The sequence below is a fragment of the Vipera ursinii genome (genome assembly GCF_947247035.1).
Source record: "Vipera ursinii genome assembly, chromosome: 2".
NCBI classification, from domain to species: Eukaryota; Metazoa; Chordata; class Lepidosauria; order Squamata; family Viperidae; genus Vipera; species Vipera ursinii.
In genome coordinates this window covers 109,973,508-109,992,134 of record NC_139513.1, presented here as the reverse complement: position 1 = coordinate 109,992,134, position 18,627 = coordinate 109,973,508, and the positions used below count along the sequence as shown (strand labels likewise).

At 38.7% G+C, this 18,627-nt stretch overlaps 1 protein-coding gene across 1 annotated transcript in view; it reads right to left on the bottom strand.

Moving 5' to 3' along the window:
- DNAH9 (dynein axonemal heavy chain 9) overlaps positions 1-18,627 on the bottom strand; it is a gene marked incomplete at both ends in the record, with an annotated part of 237,237 nt that overhangs the window by 201,750 nt on the left and 16,860 nt on the right. The window contains 9 exons of the mRNA XM_083352326.1: positions 209-464; positions 1,256-1,382; positions 5,150-5,218; positions 7,408-7,522; positions 9,564-9,714; positions 10,006-10,122; positions 10,277-10,444; positions 13,693-13,926; positions 15,423-15,634. Of these exons, the coding sequence (XP_083208452.1) occupies positions 209-464; positions 1,256-1,382; positions 5,150-5,218; positions 7,408-7,522; positions 9,564-9,714; positions 10,006-10,122; positions 10,277-10,444; positions 13,693-13,926; positions 15,423-15,634 (1,449 nt within the window). The remainder of the gene's footprint in view (positions 1-208; positions 465-1,255; positions 1,383-5,149; positions 5,219-7,407; positions 7,523-9,563; positions 9,715-10,005; positions 10,123-10,276; positions 10,445-13,692; positions 13,927-15,422; positions 15,635-18,627) is intronic.

Here is an 18,627-nt window from a genome sequence, read left to right as displayed (position 1 = left end):
CACTATAGACACCAGATGATTACAGTGCCCAGAAGACACCAGGAAGAAGAAAGAACACGGTATTTTTTCACCCAGTTTGGTAACATCCACATTTATCTGCAGAGGAGAAAATGTGAGCAAGGAGAGCTTTCTGAAGAAGACCCAGCTTGGCTGAAAGATCAGAAATCACTTCATTTTTACCACATGGGACTCTACAAGCAGAGCTTACCTTTTGTTTTCCAATTTAATGTTTCTTCTGCTTCTTTCAGTTGAATATCAATTTCACGCAGTTGATTCTGTATGAGTGGATATTCCACCTCTAGGACAGTGCACAATATTTTGTTGTACCAAGTAACCATTAAATCCAAGTTGGCCACTAATTGCCTGAAGGATTCTCTAGAAGAATATATTTCTGCTGCTGTTTCTGGGATATTCCCAATCTGATCTTCTCCAAGGTAGCTCACTTCTCTTAGAATGGACACCAGCTAGAAAATCACAAAGTAAAATAAATCTTTGAAACCTTTTCATTGGTGTTCTTTTTTTCCTATAAAAAGTTGTATTTCTTCTCTTCTCTCTCTGTATAGAGTTTCAATTATAAAACTTCCTGAATAACCAAATAGGAACATAGGGAGAAAGTTTCCTTTTCAACTCAAAAATATTAATTAGAGGGTACCTTGTGGACTGTCATCTCAACAATATGAGATATTTCTAAAATTTAACCACAAATATTTCTACATACAGCAATTCCAGTTTTAATCTCACAAATGTTTATATAAATTACTAGGAAATAGCAAGCTTTTATAGTCAAATTCATAAAAGTTTATCTGTTAACCCTGTCAGTTAACAGAAACTACATTGAAAAAGCAACATGCTTCTGAATATCAACTGGGCAAAAGTGATGGATTTAAACAAAATTATCTTCTTTCTCTTTCTGTTTGGAGATTCTTATATGCGTATCACTGATCTGTGACTATAGGCAGAAAATTATGTTGGGCTTTTGTTTTAATTCAGCATATTTTCTGTTGGATAAAATGTTTAATTTTGGATACGTGAACTACAATCGAGCTCCACTGAATGGCACTGTGCGAATGATGATGTTGCTATTCTATAGGATATTTTTTTAGCCATGTAAATCTCTATCTCCTTGAGAAGTACAGAGATTGAGCCATTCTTGGCTCCCAGCATGAGAACACTTCTCACTTTGTAAAACTGCACCTGTTTCTGCCAAAAAGAAGAGGGAGAAGTCTTCCGTAAGATCAACATTCTTTCATCTTACCTGAGGGTCAAAATTGACTGTAATCAGTTTACTCTCTGAATCTCGTTGGATCAGTGGTTGAGTGAGATTATATTGAGCTTTCACAGAGACAGTCTGGAACCATTCCTCATACAGCTTCTCTTGATATCTGCCAGAAGACCAAGCAATCATGTCAACACTTCTATGCACTGTCAACATGTTACTGGAAGAGATTTCCTGGCTATGTTGCAAGCAAATCTGAAGTGAAAAAATTGTAGGCGGAGGTTCTTGCCCCTCTGTCCCTACTGTCTGGAAAAATACTTGGTTTCTTCCTATAAAGCCATTTCTCCACATACCCACCGCTCTTAGAAGATTCCAAGGTTGCTGCTCAATCAACTTTCAGATATTTTTCACTTACAACATACAAACACGATCCAATTTACCTTAGGAACCTTAGGGTTTTAATGGGTTTCATATTTTGACTGTTTTATTGGGCAATTATTTAATCTTTTTTTAACTTTTGTATTTCTATTTATATGCCCTGTTCACCGCCCTGAGTCCTTCGGGAGAAGGGCGGTATAAAAATTCAATAAATAAATAAATAAATAAATAAATAAATAAATTTGCAAAGTGAATCACAAGAAACCTGACTTCAAAAGAGTAACCATGAGAGGGACTTTGGAGTCCTAGTGGATGATCACTTAAACATGACCCAGCAGTGTGCAGCGGCAGCCAAAAATGCTAATACCATCCTTGGTTGTATAAACAAAGGCCATAGAAGCAAAATCACATGAAGTATTTATACCACTTTATAAAACCTTAGTAAGACCACATCTGGAATACTGCACCCAGTTTTGGTCACCATACAACAAAAAAGATATTGAGACTTTGGAAAAAGTGCAGAGGAAAGCAACTAAAATGATTAAAGTCGTGGAGACTAAAACGTATGAAAAAAGGTTTCAGGATTTAGGTTGGGCTAGTTTAAAAAAAAGAAGGACTACGGGTAACATGATAGCAATATTCCAGTATTTGAGAGGCTGCCACAAAGAAGAGGGGGTCAACTTATTTTCAAACGCACCAGAGGGCAGGACAGGAAACAATGGATAGAAACTAATAAGGGATAGAAGCAACTTGGAATTAAGAAGAAAATTCCTAACAGTGAGGAGAATTAACCAGTGGAACAGCTTGCCATCAGAAGTTGCGGGTGCTTCATCACTGGTGGTGTTTAAGAAGAGACTGGACAGCCACTTGTCTAAAATGACATAGGGTCTCCTGTTTGAGCAGGGGGCTGGAGTAGAAGACCTCCAAGATCTCTTCCAGCTCTGTTGTATTCTACATTCTATTCTAGATAAAGGTAAAAGGTAAAGGTTCCCCCACACATGCGTGCTAGTCATTTCCGACTCTAGGGGCTCATCTCCGTTTCAAAGCCGAAGAGCCAGCGCTTGTCTGAGGACATCTTCCGGGTAAGGTTCAAGGTTTTGGTTATGATCTTTAAGTCCCTACATGGCATGGGTCCGCGATACCTCGAGGACCACCTGCTGCCAGCGTCGACTCCCCTCCGCCCTGTGCGCGCCCACAGAGAGGGCCTCCTCAGGGTGCCTCCTGTCAAGGAATGTCGACTGGTGGCCCCCAGGGGGAGGGCCTTCTCTGTGGGTGCTCTGGCGTTATGGAACCAACTGCCGGTAGAGCTCCGGATGGCATCAGACCTCCGATCCTTCCGTCGCGGGTTGAAGACCCATTTATTTGAACTAGCGGGTCTGGCCTGATGGGGGTACATGGGTTTTTTTTATATAGGCTTGTTTTATTATTGGTTTTAACTTGGGCATTGATTTAATTGTTTTTAATGTTTGTATTGTTATTTATACATTATTTATGCCCTGTGAACCGCCCTGAGTCCCCTTGGGAGAAGGGCGGTATAAAAATCTCAATAAAATTAAATCTCCGTGGTCATGTGGCCGGCATGACTAGACACCAAAGGCGCACGGAACGCTGTTACCTTCCCACCATAGTGGTCCCTATTTTTCTACTTGCATTTTTACGTGCTTTCGAACTGCTAGGTTGGCAGAAGCTGGGACAAGTAACAGGCGCTCACTCTGTTACGCGGTACTCGGGATTCGACCCGCCAAACTGCCGACCTTCTGATCGACAAGCTCAGCGTCCTAACCCACTGAGCCACTGCGTCCCTATCTATTCTAGATAAAGCAGTCATATGAGTTATGTTTATCTAAGATATGTAAATTAAAATCTGGAGATGTAATAGGGCTTCAAAAATCTGTAAGCTCAAATTCTGTTTAAAAAAGATGGGATCATATCTAAAAGAATCTGGGAAAGTGGCACTTAAGTCTGGAACAGAGAATGAAGCCCACTCAGAATGAAGTCTACTCAGTAGGGCAAACATAGTAGTGCAAGGTCAAAATGTTAGCCTATGAAGTGCCAGATAGGAAAGAGTATGTCTTTAAGAGCAAAACATGGATCCATAAGTGAACCCTTACAAATATCTATTTTGAGACTAGAAAAGGTGGTATTGAGTAAAGCAGGAAAGTATTTAATTTGTAGTAAATTACATGCTGTAATAAATATACTGGTTGTTGTTTATATCCTATGGCCATAAGTAATCCAGCTTTGACATGAACGGTATAACTTGGCCTTGGTTATCTCCAGATGTTGCTCTAGGCTTTGATTTGGCCAATTCATTTTGCCTGCTGTTTAACAATTATATTGGGTATGCTTCCTGAGTCTTTATAATTAACTTTAAGTCTTCTGTGGGCTTCAGTATAGCAACAACATTGTTGATTTCACCCATATTATAAATTGTACCTGTGTTTACTTACACTGCATTCAATCGTGCTAATTTTGAGCACAAAATCCTCTAATAAGTTGGTAATATAGGTCTGGTGACTTGAAATGTGTGCTTAATATTTCACCAAAGTGGATTTGTCTAGATTTTATATCACAAGTGAAGTTCATAAAAAAATTAGGGGATTCATTATTCTAGCTAAATATAGCTTAGTCTCCTACATACTTTTATGTATATACTACTAGTTATGTAACCACAACCCCAGAATAACACCCCAAATTGTATACAAAATGGGTTTGAGTAATTCTTAAATTCCTCATCCCAAAAATCCAAATTTTCAGTAACTGACATTACAAAGCACTCCCACATTTAAAGAGGAAAGCCTCCATATTTTAGATTGTTGTAAAATAGTTTTAGGCATGAGGATCTCATTTTCATTATAGGCATCAAATATTTGCATATAAAAGGCTACTCCTTGTGAGAAATACAATATAGCAAACAGCATTTAAAAATAACAAGTAACATTTTAAATAGCTAAGCTGTATTATTTACAATAGCTTAATCCAGAATGTGGCGAGAGAGTAATCATATAGGAGCTGCTCTAATAACATAGAAAGTGATCACGCTATGCATGACTGAATATAGCTATATAGCCCCCCTCAAAAAAAAAGTCTTGGTAGAAAATAGTTAAAATGGGGAAATTATGACAATTAAATGAACTGAAGAGAAAATAGTAATGTTATTTGCACTAAGAGACAATATTTTGGACATTACCATAATTTCCTCTCCCCTTCCCCTTTATTTATTAATAAAGGAGAATATTTGTAGCTCGGGGTTAAAATGAGGGGTCCTTAGTGATCTCTGAGCTTGTTTTCTTGCAGTCATTTCATTACCCAAACTGGGTAGCATCATCAATGCTTTTATTTATTCCTCCCAGAGGATCTTTAGTAACATATTACAATGTTGATATCACATTGTATACAAAACATTTCTAAAACACTGAATTTAGTTAATTAAGCAACTAAGAAAAAAATATTTGGATAAATCAACTCCAAAGCCCCTATTAGTTACATAAAAATAATTTAGCAAAGGCAAATCTACTGGTATTCTTACAATATGTTCTAATGAAGCACGTTTACCTTTCTAATAACTGGATCAAATCTTCATACTTCTGCGCCATTTTTTTGCCTTCTGCAGAATCCAAGGAACTGTAAATAAAATGCATCAAATGCTTGATAATTTGACTGAAATTATATGATGGTCAATATTTTAAATAACTTTTAAAATATTCAGATCATGTTCCATAATCAGTGGAACAACTTGCCTCCAAAAATTGTGAATGCTCCAACCCTGGAAATTTTTAAGAAGAGATTGAATAACCCTTTGTCTGAAATGGTATAGAGTTTCCTGCCTGAGCAGGGGGGTTCAACTAGAAGACTTCCAACTTCCAAGGACTTCCAAAGTCCCTTCCAACTCTGTTATTCTTCTGTTACTTTTTAGATACTGTTTGCATATAGATGTGATACATTTGGAATATATACACCCTCGCACACACAACTTTCCTATGACGTATTTTTCTGCCTGAGAGCTGAGTTTATTTATTTATTTATTAATGGGATTTATATCCCGCCCTATCTCCCGAAGGACTCAGGGCGGCTAACAACAAAACATATAATAAGTACAGAAATTAAGATAAAAATAAAATTAAAATCATCTGTTCAATAAATTAAAATTAAAAATTAAAAATTGTAAATATAATTAATTAAAGTGCCTGTCAGTCCAGGTCAGCCTGGTGGAATAGGAGTGTTTTGAGGCCGCGGCGAAAGGATTGGAGATTTTGGACCATCCAAAGCTCAGGGGGGAGCTGATTCCATAGGACTGGCGCTCCCACAGAGAAGGCCCTCCCCCTGGGGGTCGCCAGCCGACATTGCCTAGCTGACGGTACCCTGAGGAGGCCTCTGTGTGAGCGTACTGGGCGATGGGAATTCGTTCCCGGCAGCAGATGGTCCTGCAAGTATCCCGGGCCTAAGCCATATAGGGCTTTAAAGGTGAGTACCAGCACCTTAAATCTCACCCGGAGGGCAACCTGTACCCAATGCAGCTCACGCAGGAGGGGTGTAATATGGGAGTATCGGGGTGCTCCCATCACTACCCGTGCAGCTGCACTCTGCACCAGCTGAAGCCTCCGGGTGGTCTTCAAGGGCAGCCCCATGTAGAGAGCATTACAGTAGTCTATACGGGAGGTAACTAGTGCGTGGGTGACTGTACGTAGGGCATCTCGGTCCAGAAAGGGGCACAATTGGTATATTAGGTGAATCTGGGCAAATGCCCCCCTAGCCACGACTCCAATATGATCTTCAAAACTGAGTCGTGAATCTAGGAGAACACCCAGATTGCGTGCTCTATCAATGGGAGGTAACATCTCTCCTCCTATAGTCAAAGATGGAACCTCTTGGACTAAACGAGATGACGGTATGTAGAGCCACTCAGTCTTGGCCAGGTTGAGTCGAAGCCTGTTTTTTCCCATCCAAATCTGTACCGCTTCCAGGCAACGGGACATCACATCGAGGGCATCACTGGGTTGGTTCGGGGTGGAGAAGAATAGCTGGGTTATATTAATCATGACTTACTCTCCCAAAGAATTTGTTTCTTTTTCAAACTGTCCTTATAAGTCCATCCATATCAATGATTACAGACATCTATATAATACTCTTCAATAGTCCTATCTTTTTTTTTCTGGTACTGTAGAACATGAGCCCATCTGAAATAACCCTATTTATGTATCTATCCATTTCAAAAAATTGACTCCCAGGGTAAAGTTTATATATATATAAAGCGTGTGTGTGTGTGTGTGTACACACATATATGAATAAATTAAAAATTATATATAATTAAAATTCGAACCTATATATAATTTTTTTGTTATATCTTTATTTCTTCAAAAGATGTAACAAAAAGAGAGAGAAAATGTTCTACACTCAAATATAGAGGTGGGGGTCTTCATTAACCATTCGATTTTCTCAAAAATCCACGAACCACGAACGCCTGACAGAATCCTGTGATTCTGTTTTAATAATGTTTTGTTGATGTTGTTGTTGTTGTTGGCTTCTCCAGTTCACACCAACATTGTTCTTCTTCTGTTTTATTTGGGGGAGAGGAGTTATACTACTGGGAGACAAACAGATAGATCAAGTCTCAAAACTTTTAGATAATCATTTTCTAAGGTTCCATCAAGTTGGAAAGAATAAAAAGTGTAGACTAGGCCAGAAGCCCTTTTTCAAACTTATTTTGTAGTATCAGGTAATGTCATTCTTTCAGTTTTAACATTCATGCAGAACACTGATACAGAAAGTTTGATAAAATAAATCCTTTTTTTTTTTAGAATAAGGATACTCACCAATAACTGAGGTGCCTAAAATTACTGAATGGTTTTTGGATCCTCTGCTTTAGTTCCTGAGCCCACTGAACTCCTCCAGCCACCAAAGGCATATTTTTATGCACTGGTGAATACCCTGAGGAACAAAATTCAGTCTAAAACTCAAAATACAATAAGTGTATTCCAAGTAGGCTTAATATTAATAATACAATACCAATATTAATATAATACTGATTGCTAAAATACCAAAAAGAATCATAATTTCCAACAAAAAATTTAGAGTCAGGGAAAATGCTGTCCCTGATTAAATACATGATATAGACCAGCATTTCCCAACCTTAGGAACTTGAAGATGCGTGGACTTCAACTCCCAGAATTCCCCAGCCAGCTATGCTGGCTGGGGAATTCTGGGAGTTGAAGTCCACGCATCTTCAAGTTCCTAAGGTTGGAAAATGTAGATATAGACACATTCTCTGGCATCACCCAATTCATTACAGGGATCAGTTTTCCAAAAAAAGTTAATTGACAATTGAAGTCATAAAAAACCCTGATATTATAACACCTGAAAAGGTCTTTTCCCCACCAAAAGTGAATTCCAACTGATCACACTGATATTTTATACTTCTCTAGCAATCTACAATTAAAAAAAAAACAGCAGCCCTTACTCCTAAAACAAAATACAACTCGGAATCAGTATTAAATGAAGCCCAGTTGAATAACCTGATATTGGGATAACACATAGTATACTGTTATTTTTACATCATCCTCACTTTGTGTAGCTGTTTGTTACATCTTTAATCTATTTATCATGACATTTATGTAAGAGAATTGATCCTTATGGCAATTTTTTTAAAAAATGAAGCTGCTTAGACCAAGTGGTTCTCCTCCTATCTCCAGGGACGTTCGCAGTCGGTGTTGGCAGGAGGGCAGAGGTCGACCGCGAGGTCTCTCATTTGTGGAGTTCCTCAGGGGTCGGTCCTCTCGCCTCTCCTGTTCAACATCTACATGAAACCGCTGGGTGAGATCATTCGTGGCTTTGGAGTTGGGTATCATCAGTACGCTGATGATACCCAACTTTTCCTTTCGACCCCAAACCACCCCAGTGATGCCCTCAACGTGATGTCCCGGTGCCTGGAGGCGGTTCGGGTCTGGATGGGGAGGAACAGACTTCAACTCAACCCCGACAAGACTGAGTGGCTTTGCATACCTTCATCCCGGGTTTATTCGGATATTCCACCTCTGGCTATGGGGGGTGAACTATTACCCCCCGTAGATAGGGCTCGCAACTTGGGAGTCCTCCTAGATTCACGGCTCACCTTGGAAGACCATATAGGAGCTGTGACTAGGGGGGCCTTCGCCCAGGTTCGCCTGGTGCGCCAGTTGCGGCCCTATCTTAGCCGGGATGATTTGTGCACGGTCACTCATGCGCTCGTGTCCTCTCGTCTGGACTACTGCAACGCTCTCTACATGGGGCTGCCCTTGAGGACCACCCGGAAGCTCCAACTGGTACAGAATGCAGCCGCGAGAGTTGTGTTGGGAGTCTCCCGATACTCCCACGTTACACCGCTGCTCCGTGAGCTGCATTGGTTGCCAGTTGTCTTCCGGGTGAGATTCAAGGTACTGGTAACGGTGTTCAAAGCCCTCCATGGCATGGGGCCGGAGTACCTTAGGGAACATCTGCTGCCGGCATCAAGCTCCCTGCGCCCTGTGCGTTCCCACAGAGAGGGCCTCCTCAGGGTGCCACCGATCAGAGAATGTCGATTGGTGGCCCCCAGGGGGAGATCCTTCTCTGTGGGCGCTCCGGAGCTGTGGAACCAGCTACCGGTAGAGCTCCGGATGGCGCCCGATCTTCGCTCCTTTCGTCGCGATCTCAAGACGTTTCTGTTTGTACAAGCCGGCCTAGCCTGACGGGGATTGGTGGGGTTTTTTAATTTTGTGCTTTAATTTTAACTTGGTGTTTTAGAATTTTTATTCCAACTGTTTTAATATGGGCAATTATTTAATCTTTTTTTTTAACGTTTGTATTTAGTATTTTATTCTGCCCTGTGAACCGCCCTGAGTCCTCAGGGAGAAGGGCGGTATACAAATATTATTAAATTAAATTAAATTAAATTAAATTTACATTAATACTTTCTGTTAAATGAGTATTAAGACTTTTTAAAGTTATCAACATGTACCTATGTCTGTCTCCTCCTCAATACGTTTCAGGTAGATCAATTTAGCATCATCAAGGTCTTTGTCAAATATTGTGATGAGAACATTATATTTATCATAGGCTTCTACTGCTATCATTGGTCGATCCAGGAGGCTTCCAAAAATGTCTATCAGCTATCACACAGAAAGAAGAAAAAAAGGGGGGGGGATTGTACAGCCCTGTAATCATCATTTACAATCGGAATCCTTGTCATTGCTCACATGTTTTCTTTAATGACCTAGCTATCAAAATGAATACAATTGTAATTATTTCAGTGCTGTAGTCCACATTGATATTAAAGTATGCATTTATTGAAATATAAAAATCCATAAACTAGTACCTCATCTGAGCATTTTTAATTATTTAAAAATAACTAGGGCACATTTGTTGTGTTTTGCAGTAGCTCAGTATAACAACTTGCAAACCTTGAATGCATGCTCCACACTGGCTGCATCATCAAAGGCTTGGCCAAAGAGAGACCCCAACCGTCGATCAATATCTTCCATTTTGCTCTTAAAGTCACACACATCATTCTCAAACTCCTAAAGGAACCAAATAAATATTTTTATGAATAAAAGCCATTTCTGACTGAGCAGGCTTTTCAATACCAGATACTTTTTTCTTTATATGTGACCCCAAAGTCCTCTTTAGCAAAGTTACAGAGCTTCTACTCTCCTAGAGTCCAAAATCACCTACCGCATTAGCCACATCCAGACAGTCATACGTTCGATCTGAAAATACTTTATACATTTCCTGGAATTCTTCATGCATACTCAAGACTTGCTGACTCAGAGATTTGCCTTTAATGCCACTAAATTCCAGTTTCTCCAGTTTCTCTATGTCCAGAACTGTCATCAGAAGATCCTACAGAAATCAACAATTCACAGTTTATTTTCTTGACATTTAGGCCGGCTTTTGCACTTTAATAATATTACAGCCAAAAGAAAAAGAAAAAAAACCAAAACTTTTTTCAGATAATTTATTTCTCACCCCTAATGTATCACATAATTTTGTGAGGAAAATAATTTCTATTTATCATTTTATAGACAGACTCATTGTCAGAGGAAGGAAGACAGCATAAGTCACAAGTGCTATTTGCTGTCAGTGCTGATATACAACTATATTGATCAAGGACTTTTTAAAAGTATTACTACTGGATCTTATTCTAAGGCTGTTCAAAAGAAACATCTTCTGTAACCATGAGCCATTTCATGCACCAAAACAAAAATATATGGAACAGAAATCCTCGATTTTTTTGCCTTTCTCTTTAATGGCTCCCCGCCCTTTCCTGCAATTTAAATGGGATCCTGTCTCTGCAGGAAACAAATACAATATAAAAATAAAAATTATAGTAAATAAATAAATGCCATAATATTTTACAAGAACATTAGAATACTGCTAATAAGGTCAAATTTTTCCAGAATCAAACAGGCAGCTCCAACTCTAAATATGGGTTTTTATACATATTCTATTGTTTGTTTCTGCTGCCTTTAATAGTTTGATAGAATAGTAGATATGCTATTTCACTTTACTAGGCAAATTTTGCCAAGAGGTAGGAATTCATTATAAAAATTTCCTACAGGTGCATCATATTGGGACTCAATGAGTAAACATAAATCCTAAATATAAAGTACTACATAAACATAAGTATTACAGACTAAAATTAAGTAGCACTAGAAATGTTGACTCTGCAGGCTAAAATCCAGTGCTTTTTTGTCATAAAATGCACCAGAACAGAGTTCTGGCACCTTTTTTCAATGGATTTTCCAAGTTTTAAAAATAACTTTTGAAAATTTGATGTTTGGTCCACATCAATTTGAATCGCCCTGTCGAGCATAGCAGGTTGGCGGCAAAATCATTAAAACGGTGCATGCGGGCTGCTTGTTGAGTCCAATGCATGTTTACATCGTCTGCGCTGGTTGTGATGGCACTGTTCAGCTTGTGGCACTGCTCGGCTTGTGATTGGTCATGTGGTCGCGCGCTGAGTGCTTACTGTGGGTGGTGACCGTTATGTTTTGTTACACAACTAACGTGTGTGGGTGTGGGTGTAGTGATTGACTATGAATGAAAGATAATTTCTTTATTTTAAAAAATCGTTGAATTGAAAATCTTTTTAATTTTTAGTGTAAAATTTATTATGAACATTTGCCTTAAATACAATAAATTAAATTTATGTTAAGAACTGAATATAAAATTTTTAAATAAAAGATTAACAAGATGTTAAGTTCCAGCACCTTTTTCCTTACAAAAAAGCACTGCTAAAATCTATGCATTAAGTATATTTATTGTGTGTACTTGCAAAGTGTATTTGCACATAATGGAGCTTTTAATATGTTGATCTAAAAGGCACCAGTTGGGGAAATATTGTTCTCCTAAAATCCCATAGTGTTCTTTCTACCTCACCATCTCTAATTTTGAATAGCAAATTTGTTTCTTCCCATCTGGATCAGAAAAGGTAATAGAAGTGCCTAGATTTGTAATGGACTACTAGATAAGGCCAATAAGCCTAACTTCAGACAAGTAACTGCCGCTTGTAAGAAGAGGGGTGGGGGGTGGAAAGTAGTATACAACCAATTAAAAACAGACTTACATTGTAAGAACTAAGGATATGGTGGAGACCTTACATTATGCAGCCTTCTCCTGAGGCTCCCAGTCGTCCTCCGCCATTTGCAGAAAGAGAGACACACAGAGAGAGAGGCACTTGCGGTTCCCTTCTCTCTCTCTCTCTCTATCTCTCTCTCTCTCTCTGTGTCTGTGTGTGTGTAAAAAAAGAGGGTGGCCTCACACTGTTCTCCGAGAAGCTGACAAGCTTATTGGGTGGGGCTCCTGCCTTTGCTGCATCTCCACAGGAAGCAGGAAGCAGCAGAAAGCAGCAGCAGCTCAGGAGAGCCAGCCCAATAAGAATGTGTGTCAGCTTGTCCGAGAACAGCATGAAGCCAGCTTGCCAGGTGAGCAGAAAATCGAAGAGAGAGAGAGGGGGGGAGGGACAGAAAGAGAGAGAGAACTCATGCACAGCAACCTTTATTTCTTTTAAATTAAACTCTTCAATCAAGCTCCCTCCCATGCGCAATTCGAAAGCACATAAAAAAAATGCAAGTAGAAAAATAGGGACCACTACGGTGGGAAGGTAACAGCGTTCCATGCGCCTTTGGCGTCTAGTCATGCCAGCCACATGACCACGGAGACGTCCTCGGACAAGCGCTGGCTCTTTGGCTTTGAAACGGAGATGAGCACCGGCCCCTAGAGTTGGAAACGACTAGCACGCATGTGCGGGGGAACCTTTACCTTTACCTTCAATCAAGCTCCCCCCCCCCGTGAGAGTTTTGCGGCACCCAGTGTTTTTTTCCTCTGGGAAACGGGTCCAAGTGGCTCTTTGAGTGTTTAAGGTTGCCGACCCCTGCCCTAGTCTATCAAAACTTGTGGTATTTTGATGCATTCAAAAGGAACACAATGAACAGTTGACCAGTGAAGAGAGAAGCAGCAACAGCAGGAGAAAGCCAGAAACAAGCCAGCAATCTTCGCCATGGAGCTCTCTCTCTCTTGCTGACTTCTATTAGTCCAACTACTTTTGGACACAGAATTATTTTTCAGAAGAGGGTTAAATCCATATTCAAAAAGCATCCAAGCCAAAAAATCACCAGTGGAAGAGAGGGGTTGCACAGTGAAACATTGGAGAATCAGCATACTCTCACCTCCTTCGCCATGTAAATCTTCCCAGTCAAGTCATAGTTGAGCTTATCCTTTTTTTAAAGCCATGTTTCTAAGTCAGATTTCAGCTTGGGACATGTCAACTATAAGGGGAAATTCTGGTTTGAGCTTCCCTGCTGCTCAAACCAGAATGGTCCTGAAAGGTCATACCCAAAGATTCTGGCAGGAGGGAACATCACTGAACCACTCTAAATGACCAACAGACAGGTGGGGGTCAAGATTGTTCCATAGTCAGATACAAGAGGGGAAAGGGTCTAAATCCACAATTTGAGCCATTAAAGACAAGAATCAAGAAAAATATGGGAAATGGGTTGCAGGAAAGGGTGACAATAAAATACATTGCTTCTGTGCAGTATAGAATCTAAGAGTATTCATTGTTCTATTTTTCACAGCAAAGAACTTACATGTACTACGTGAAGCCTCTCTAGGAAATTATTCAGTTTTGCAAAAACCATTACAGAAGGAAAATCCCATTGCTTTACTTCTTGACCTGGCTGAAAATAATTGCTAAGGTTTTCTCTTCTTTCTTCAAACATTTGTTTAAAGTAATCAAAAACATTAAAAGCTTTCTGAACTTTATTCAGACTTTCTTCTGCTTCTCCTTTAAGTATATCTTCTGGACTAAGGAAATTCTTGGCCTGGTTGGGCAGAACAAAGAAATGAATTACACATTTGTAAGTTTTACATGGAACAAACATGTTAAAAGATGTGTTGCTTTGCTTTGATTCTTAAATTGGCCGCTCAGTAGTAAACTGACATTGATTTGATAATTAGCAAAATCAAAATTCAGTAGATTTGGACACAGATGTGTTAGGTATATAACAAATGCATACATAAGCTCCTTATTTACCAACCAAAAAGTATTGTATATATGTTCCATTTCTTCCCTTTTAATTGATTTATGTTTGATAAGAAAAGAAATTAAAACAGCAGTGGGAAAAGAGGACGCTAAAATTTCACATGAAATTCCAAGAACGAAGGAAACTGAATACACAATAACAGCTTCCTGCTAGCAGCATCCTATGTTCTTAAATCATTCTATTTAATGAACCATAATTATGCCATCAATGTTATGAACATGAGGTGCAAAGAATCTCTTTGCAATGTGACTGCAACAGTGAGAGATGCACCACTGATTTCAGGGGCCAAATACCTAGCCGAACTTTAAGTCTTACAACTCTTCTTGAAGTGACAGGTGGCAAGAATCAACTATTTTAGATGTGCTGGCAAAATAGGTTTATCCTGAAAAGATTCTGCAGACATTCTCATGTCTCACAGACCTGGTATATAATGCGTGTGGGGGTCCTCCGGGGCTCATGGTTCCTGCTCGAAATAGGTGGCAGTTGTGGCTAGGAGGGCCTTTGCTCAACTTTGTGTTGTGCACTAACTACACCCTTTCCTGGATAAGGAGGCTTTTCCCTTGGACATTCATGCCCTGACCATCTCCTGTCTGGACTACTACAATATGCTTTACATGGGGCTACCCTTGAAAAGTATCCAGAAGCTTCATCTGGTACATAAGGTGACTGTGTGAGCAATCTTGGGTATCCCAAGGACAACATATGTAACACCTCTGGTACATGAGTTGCATTGCATTGGTTTGCTTCTGGGTCCAACTCAAAATGTTGCTTATGACCTTTAAAGCCCTACATGGCATGAGGCCAGATACCTGTGGAACCGTCTTTGCCCTATTATATCAGCCCACCCCACCTGGTCAGGCAGGGAAGGTATGCTGTAGACCCTGTGATTCCAGGAGAAGAGCTTTCTCTGCCATTGCCCCCACCCTCTGGAACGTCCTCCTTCCAGAGGTGAGGTAGCCCCCCCCCCAATCCTGATCTTTCGAAGATGTCTAAAAACATGGCTCTGCCATTTTGTTTGCGGCACGAAGAGCAGCATGCAGTCATGGGGCTAGTTAGCACCTTGAAGGCCTGGCCCAGTCTTTTTAATTTTTTATTTAATTATTCTATTTTTGTTTGAATTGCCTCCTAATGTAATATTTATATATAGCATTTATGTTTTTATGCCTTACTTGTGCACTGTCCAGAGTTGCCCTATGAGGGAGGTGGATGGTTTCTAAATGTGATAAACAAGCAAACAAGCAAACAGACAGGATTAGAACTGCTTCAGGTCTTACCTGCTGAATAAGAAGATTGCAAATTTCTTGAAGAAGCACAATTATCCTAGCAGGTGCGCAGTAATATTTTGAAGTGCCCCATATTAAGCACACTATATGAAGCATGCAATTTAATAATGGTTTCACCTCATTAAATTCCACATTTTCTATTTCTTCCAATGGGCTCTGGAGAGGCTTTAGGTGCATATTTATATCCTGGGCTTCAATCAAAGCTGCAGTTTTTGAAAACAAAGAACATAGTTTTTAAAGAAGAAATACTTATCTTTGTGTGTTTCTTAGATGGCAATATAAAAATAAAATTCCTTGGAAATAAATCATTTTATATTCAAAGGGATTTATCCTCAAGTATCCATATTTTGAATTAGAGTGCCAACAAATTTATCTTGGCTTTATGTTGCATGCAGTCAGATAACATGAGATATTAAAATTAATGGGATCTCTTCTTAAAATTGCTGAGAAAAAGAAAGGCAAAGAAAATACATCACCAAAAAGTAACAACCTATAACTCAATTTCCTGCAGATAAGATAAGTATGTTGAAGGATTCAGCAGTTCCTTAAAGAAGTTTTTTTAAAAATCTTGAATGGTGAATGGTACATAGGTAGTCCTCAATTTACGACCACAATTAAGCCCCAAATCTTTGTCACTAAGCAAGACAATTGTTAAGTGCATTTTTTCCCATTTTACTACCTTGCTTGCCACATTTGTAAAGTCAATTACTGCTGTTATTAAGTTAGTACCACAGTTTTTAAGTGAATCTGGCTCTCCCATTGACTTTGCTTGCCAGAAGTTTCCAAAGGTAATCACATGACCTTGGACACTGCATAAAGAGCCTTGGTGGAGCAGTGGGCTAATGCCTCCTTAAGTAACACCAGCTGCCTGCAATTAGTGCAGGTTCGCATCCCACCAGGCTCAAGGTTGACTCAGCCTTCCATCCTTCCCAGGTAGGTAAAATGAGGACCCAGATTGTTGGGGGCAATAAGCTGACTTTGTAATAATGCCGCTTGGGGGGGGCGAAAGCCCTAATAAGCAGGCATATACATAGAATGAAGGCTATTGCTAAGCACATTTAATTTGTGCTTAGATTGTAAGCCGCCCTGAGTCTTCGGAGAAGGGCGGGATATAAATTGGATTAAAATAAAAATAAAAAATAAATAAAATAAATACATGGCAGTTGCCAAGCGTCTAAATTTTGATCATGTGACCATGGGGACACTGCAATGGTCGTAAGTGTGAAAAGCAGTCATAAGTCACTTTTTCCGGTGTCCTTTTAACTTCAATCACTAAACAAATGGTTGTAAGTCAAGGACTACCTGTAGCAGATATAAGCAGGTTTAAATTCTAATATATTGAGCAATCCCCCCAAACCCTCCCCTTATATATTTTGCGAGGATTCTTTCCACATGTTAGTTTTACTTTCAAACAAAACTCAAATTATTTAACATGATTTCAGTGAACTGGACTTATAAGGATTTTTTTTATGATTAGACTGTAGGGACGAGTAGGGAATGCAATACTTCTTGTGTTCTAAACTAGCCTGATAATACCTGTTCCTTTTATTATTATATGATTTGCAAATTATATAAATAGAGAAGAAGGAAATCAAGCATTTGTTTCCACCTATTATCATTTTTATTCTACTGAATACTTCTAGGCTTAATGTAGGAGACCAGAGCTTCACTTTTAAGCATCTCAGCTGCTCAGACTTAAAAAAAAAAGTTTTAAATCAGCCTTACTGATTTAGGGTTAAGGAACAATACACATAGCAAGGAGAAAAATGATGGGAATATAAACCAGGAAGTGGAAGAATTAGAAATCAAAGTTCATATGGGTATAAATAGACTAATTGTGTTCTTGGCATCAATATGATAAACATATACGCTTATTCAGTATTTAGAGTATTACTATTACTCACCTATTAGAAAGGCAATTACACAAAAATCAGTTACTTCATTAGATACTTCTATAGGCATAACCAAAAAAAGATGAGTTTTCTCCACATTAGACCAGCCAGAACAATTTAGCAGCAAAAGGGTTATTAAGCTCCAGTGCCAAACGATATAAAATAGGCAATGCAATAAAAAAGCAGATTCAATATTCCCCTATTACTATGGGCATAATTATGCATGCATTAGGATATTGTTAAATCTTCTTTCTACTAGTTTAGATGACAAACTATTAAAACTCACCAGAGAGAAGGCACACACAAGATGAATGAATGGTATTTCACTCAGCCCATTCCCAAAGTACTCTCTCAATTCTAGATCTTAAAAATTTAGGTTGCTTCCATAGTCCAAGGTATTTTTAAAGACAAGTCTGGGAACCATGAGGGCTAATCATTTTGATTGTAACACCAATTAGGGCAGTAGGCCTCTACTATCTATGAAACACAGAACTGTATTCACCAATCTTTGGCTTTTAATTATTTCCTCCAGGCAAAGAGGATTCCCAGATACTTAAATACTTTGATATATTACACAGCAATAATCATCAACCTTTCAGTGGCCAGTTTTCAATATTTTTTACGTTTGCAATGATTTTGCTGCCTACTTACTTATATATTGTTATTGTCATTAATTTTTTAAATGTTAATACTATTAATGCTTTTTTACTTTTAAACTCACATATAAACATCAAATTTCATTCAAATAAAATGTATTTATTATTAATAAAAATATACCCATAAAATTATATCATTTTATTAACATGTTACTTATTTTTGTTTCATTTTTAATGCAATATTTGCGATAGTGTCTTCTATCTAAATTTCAGGATTTAATTGTTATGGTCAGGTAGAGAGCTTGTTTTTCTATTATATCCCAACAATTTGCTTCTTTTGTGGGAAAATGATTTGTCTGCATTGAAACCTAATTCAACTGGGTAGAAAATTGGGGAAGCTACAGTATTAGTACTGATAAACATTTGCTCTACAATTATGAATATCTTCTCTATTCTGCAATTTTCTGTGTTGTTTAACATTGATTTTACATTCATTATTATGATGAATGGTAAGTATCTACACTATACATATTTCTTTGAAAGGATTCATCATCCACACATCAGTATTGAGTTTGTTAACTCATTATGAAGTCATTATGTTAACTCGCAAAATATATAAAAGTTCTTAAAATTTCTCCAAAATTTGCAGAATTCTTTTGGCAAGCTATCTTGTGCAAATAGAGCTAATTTCTCAATAAACGTAGATAT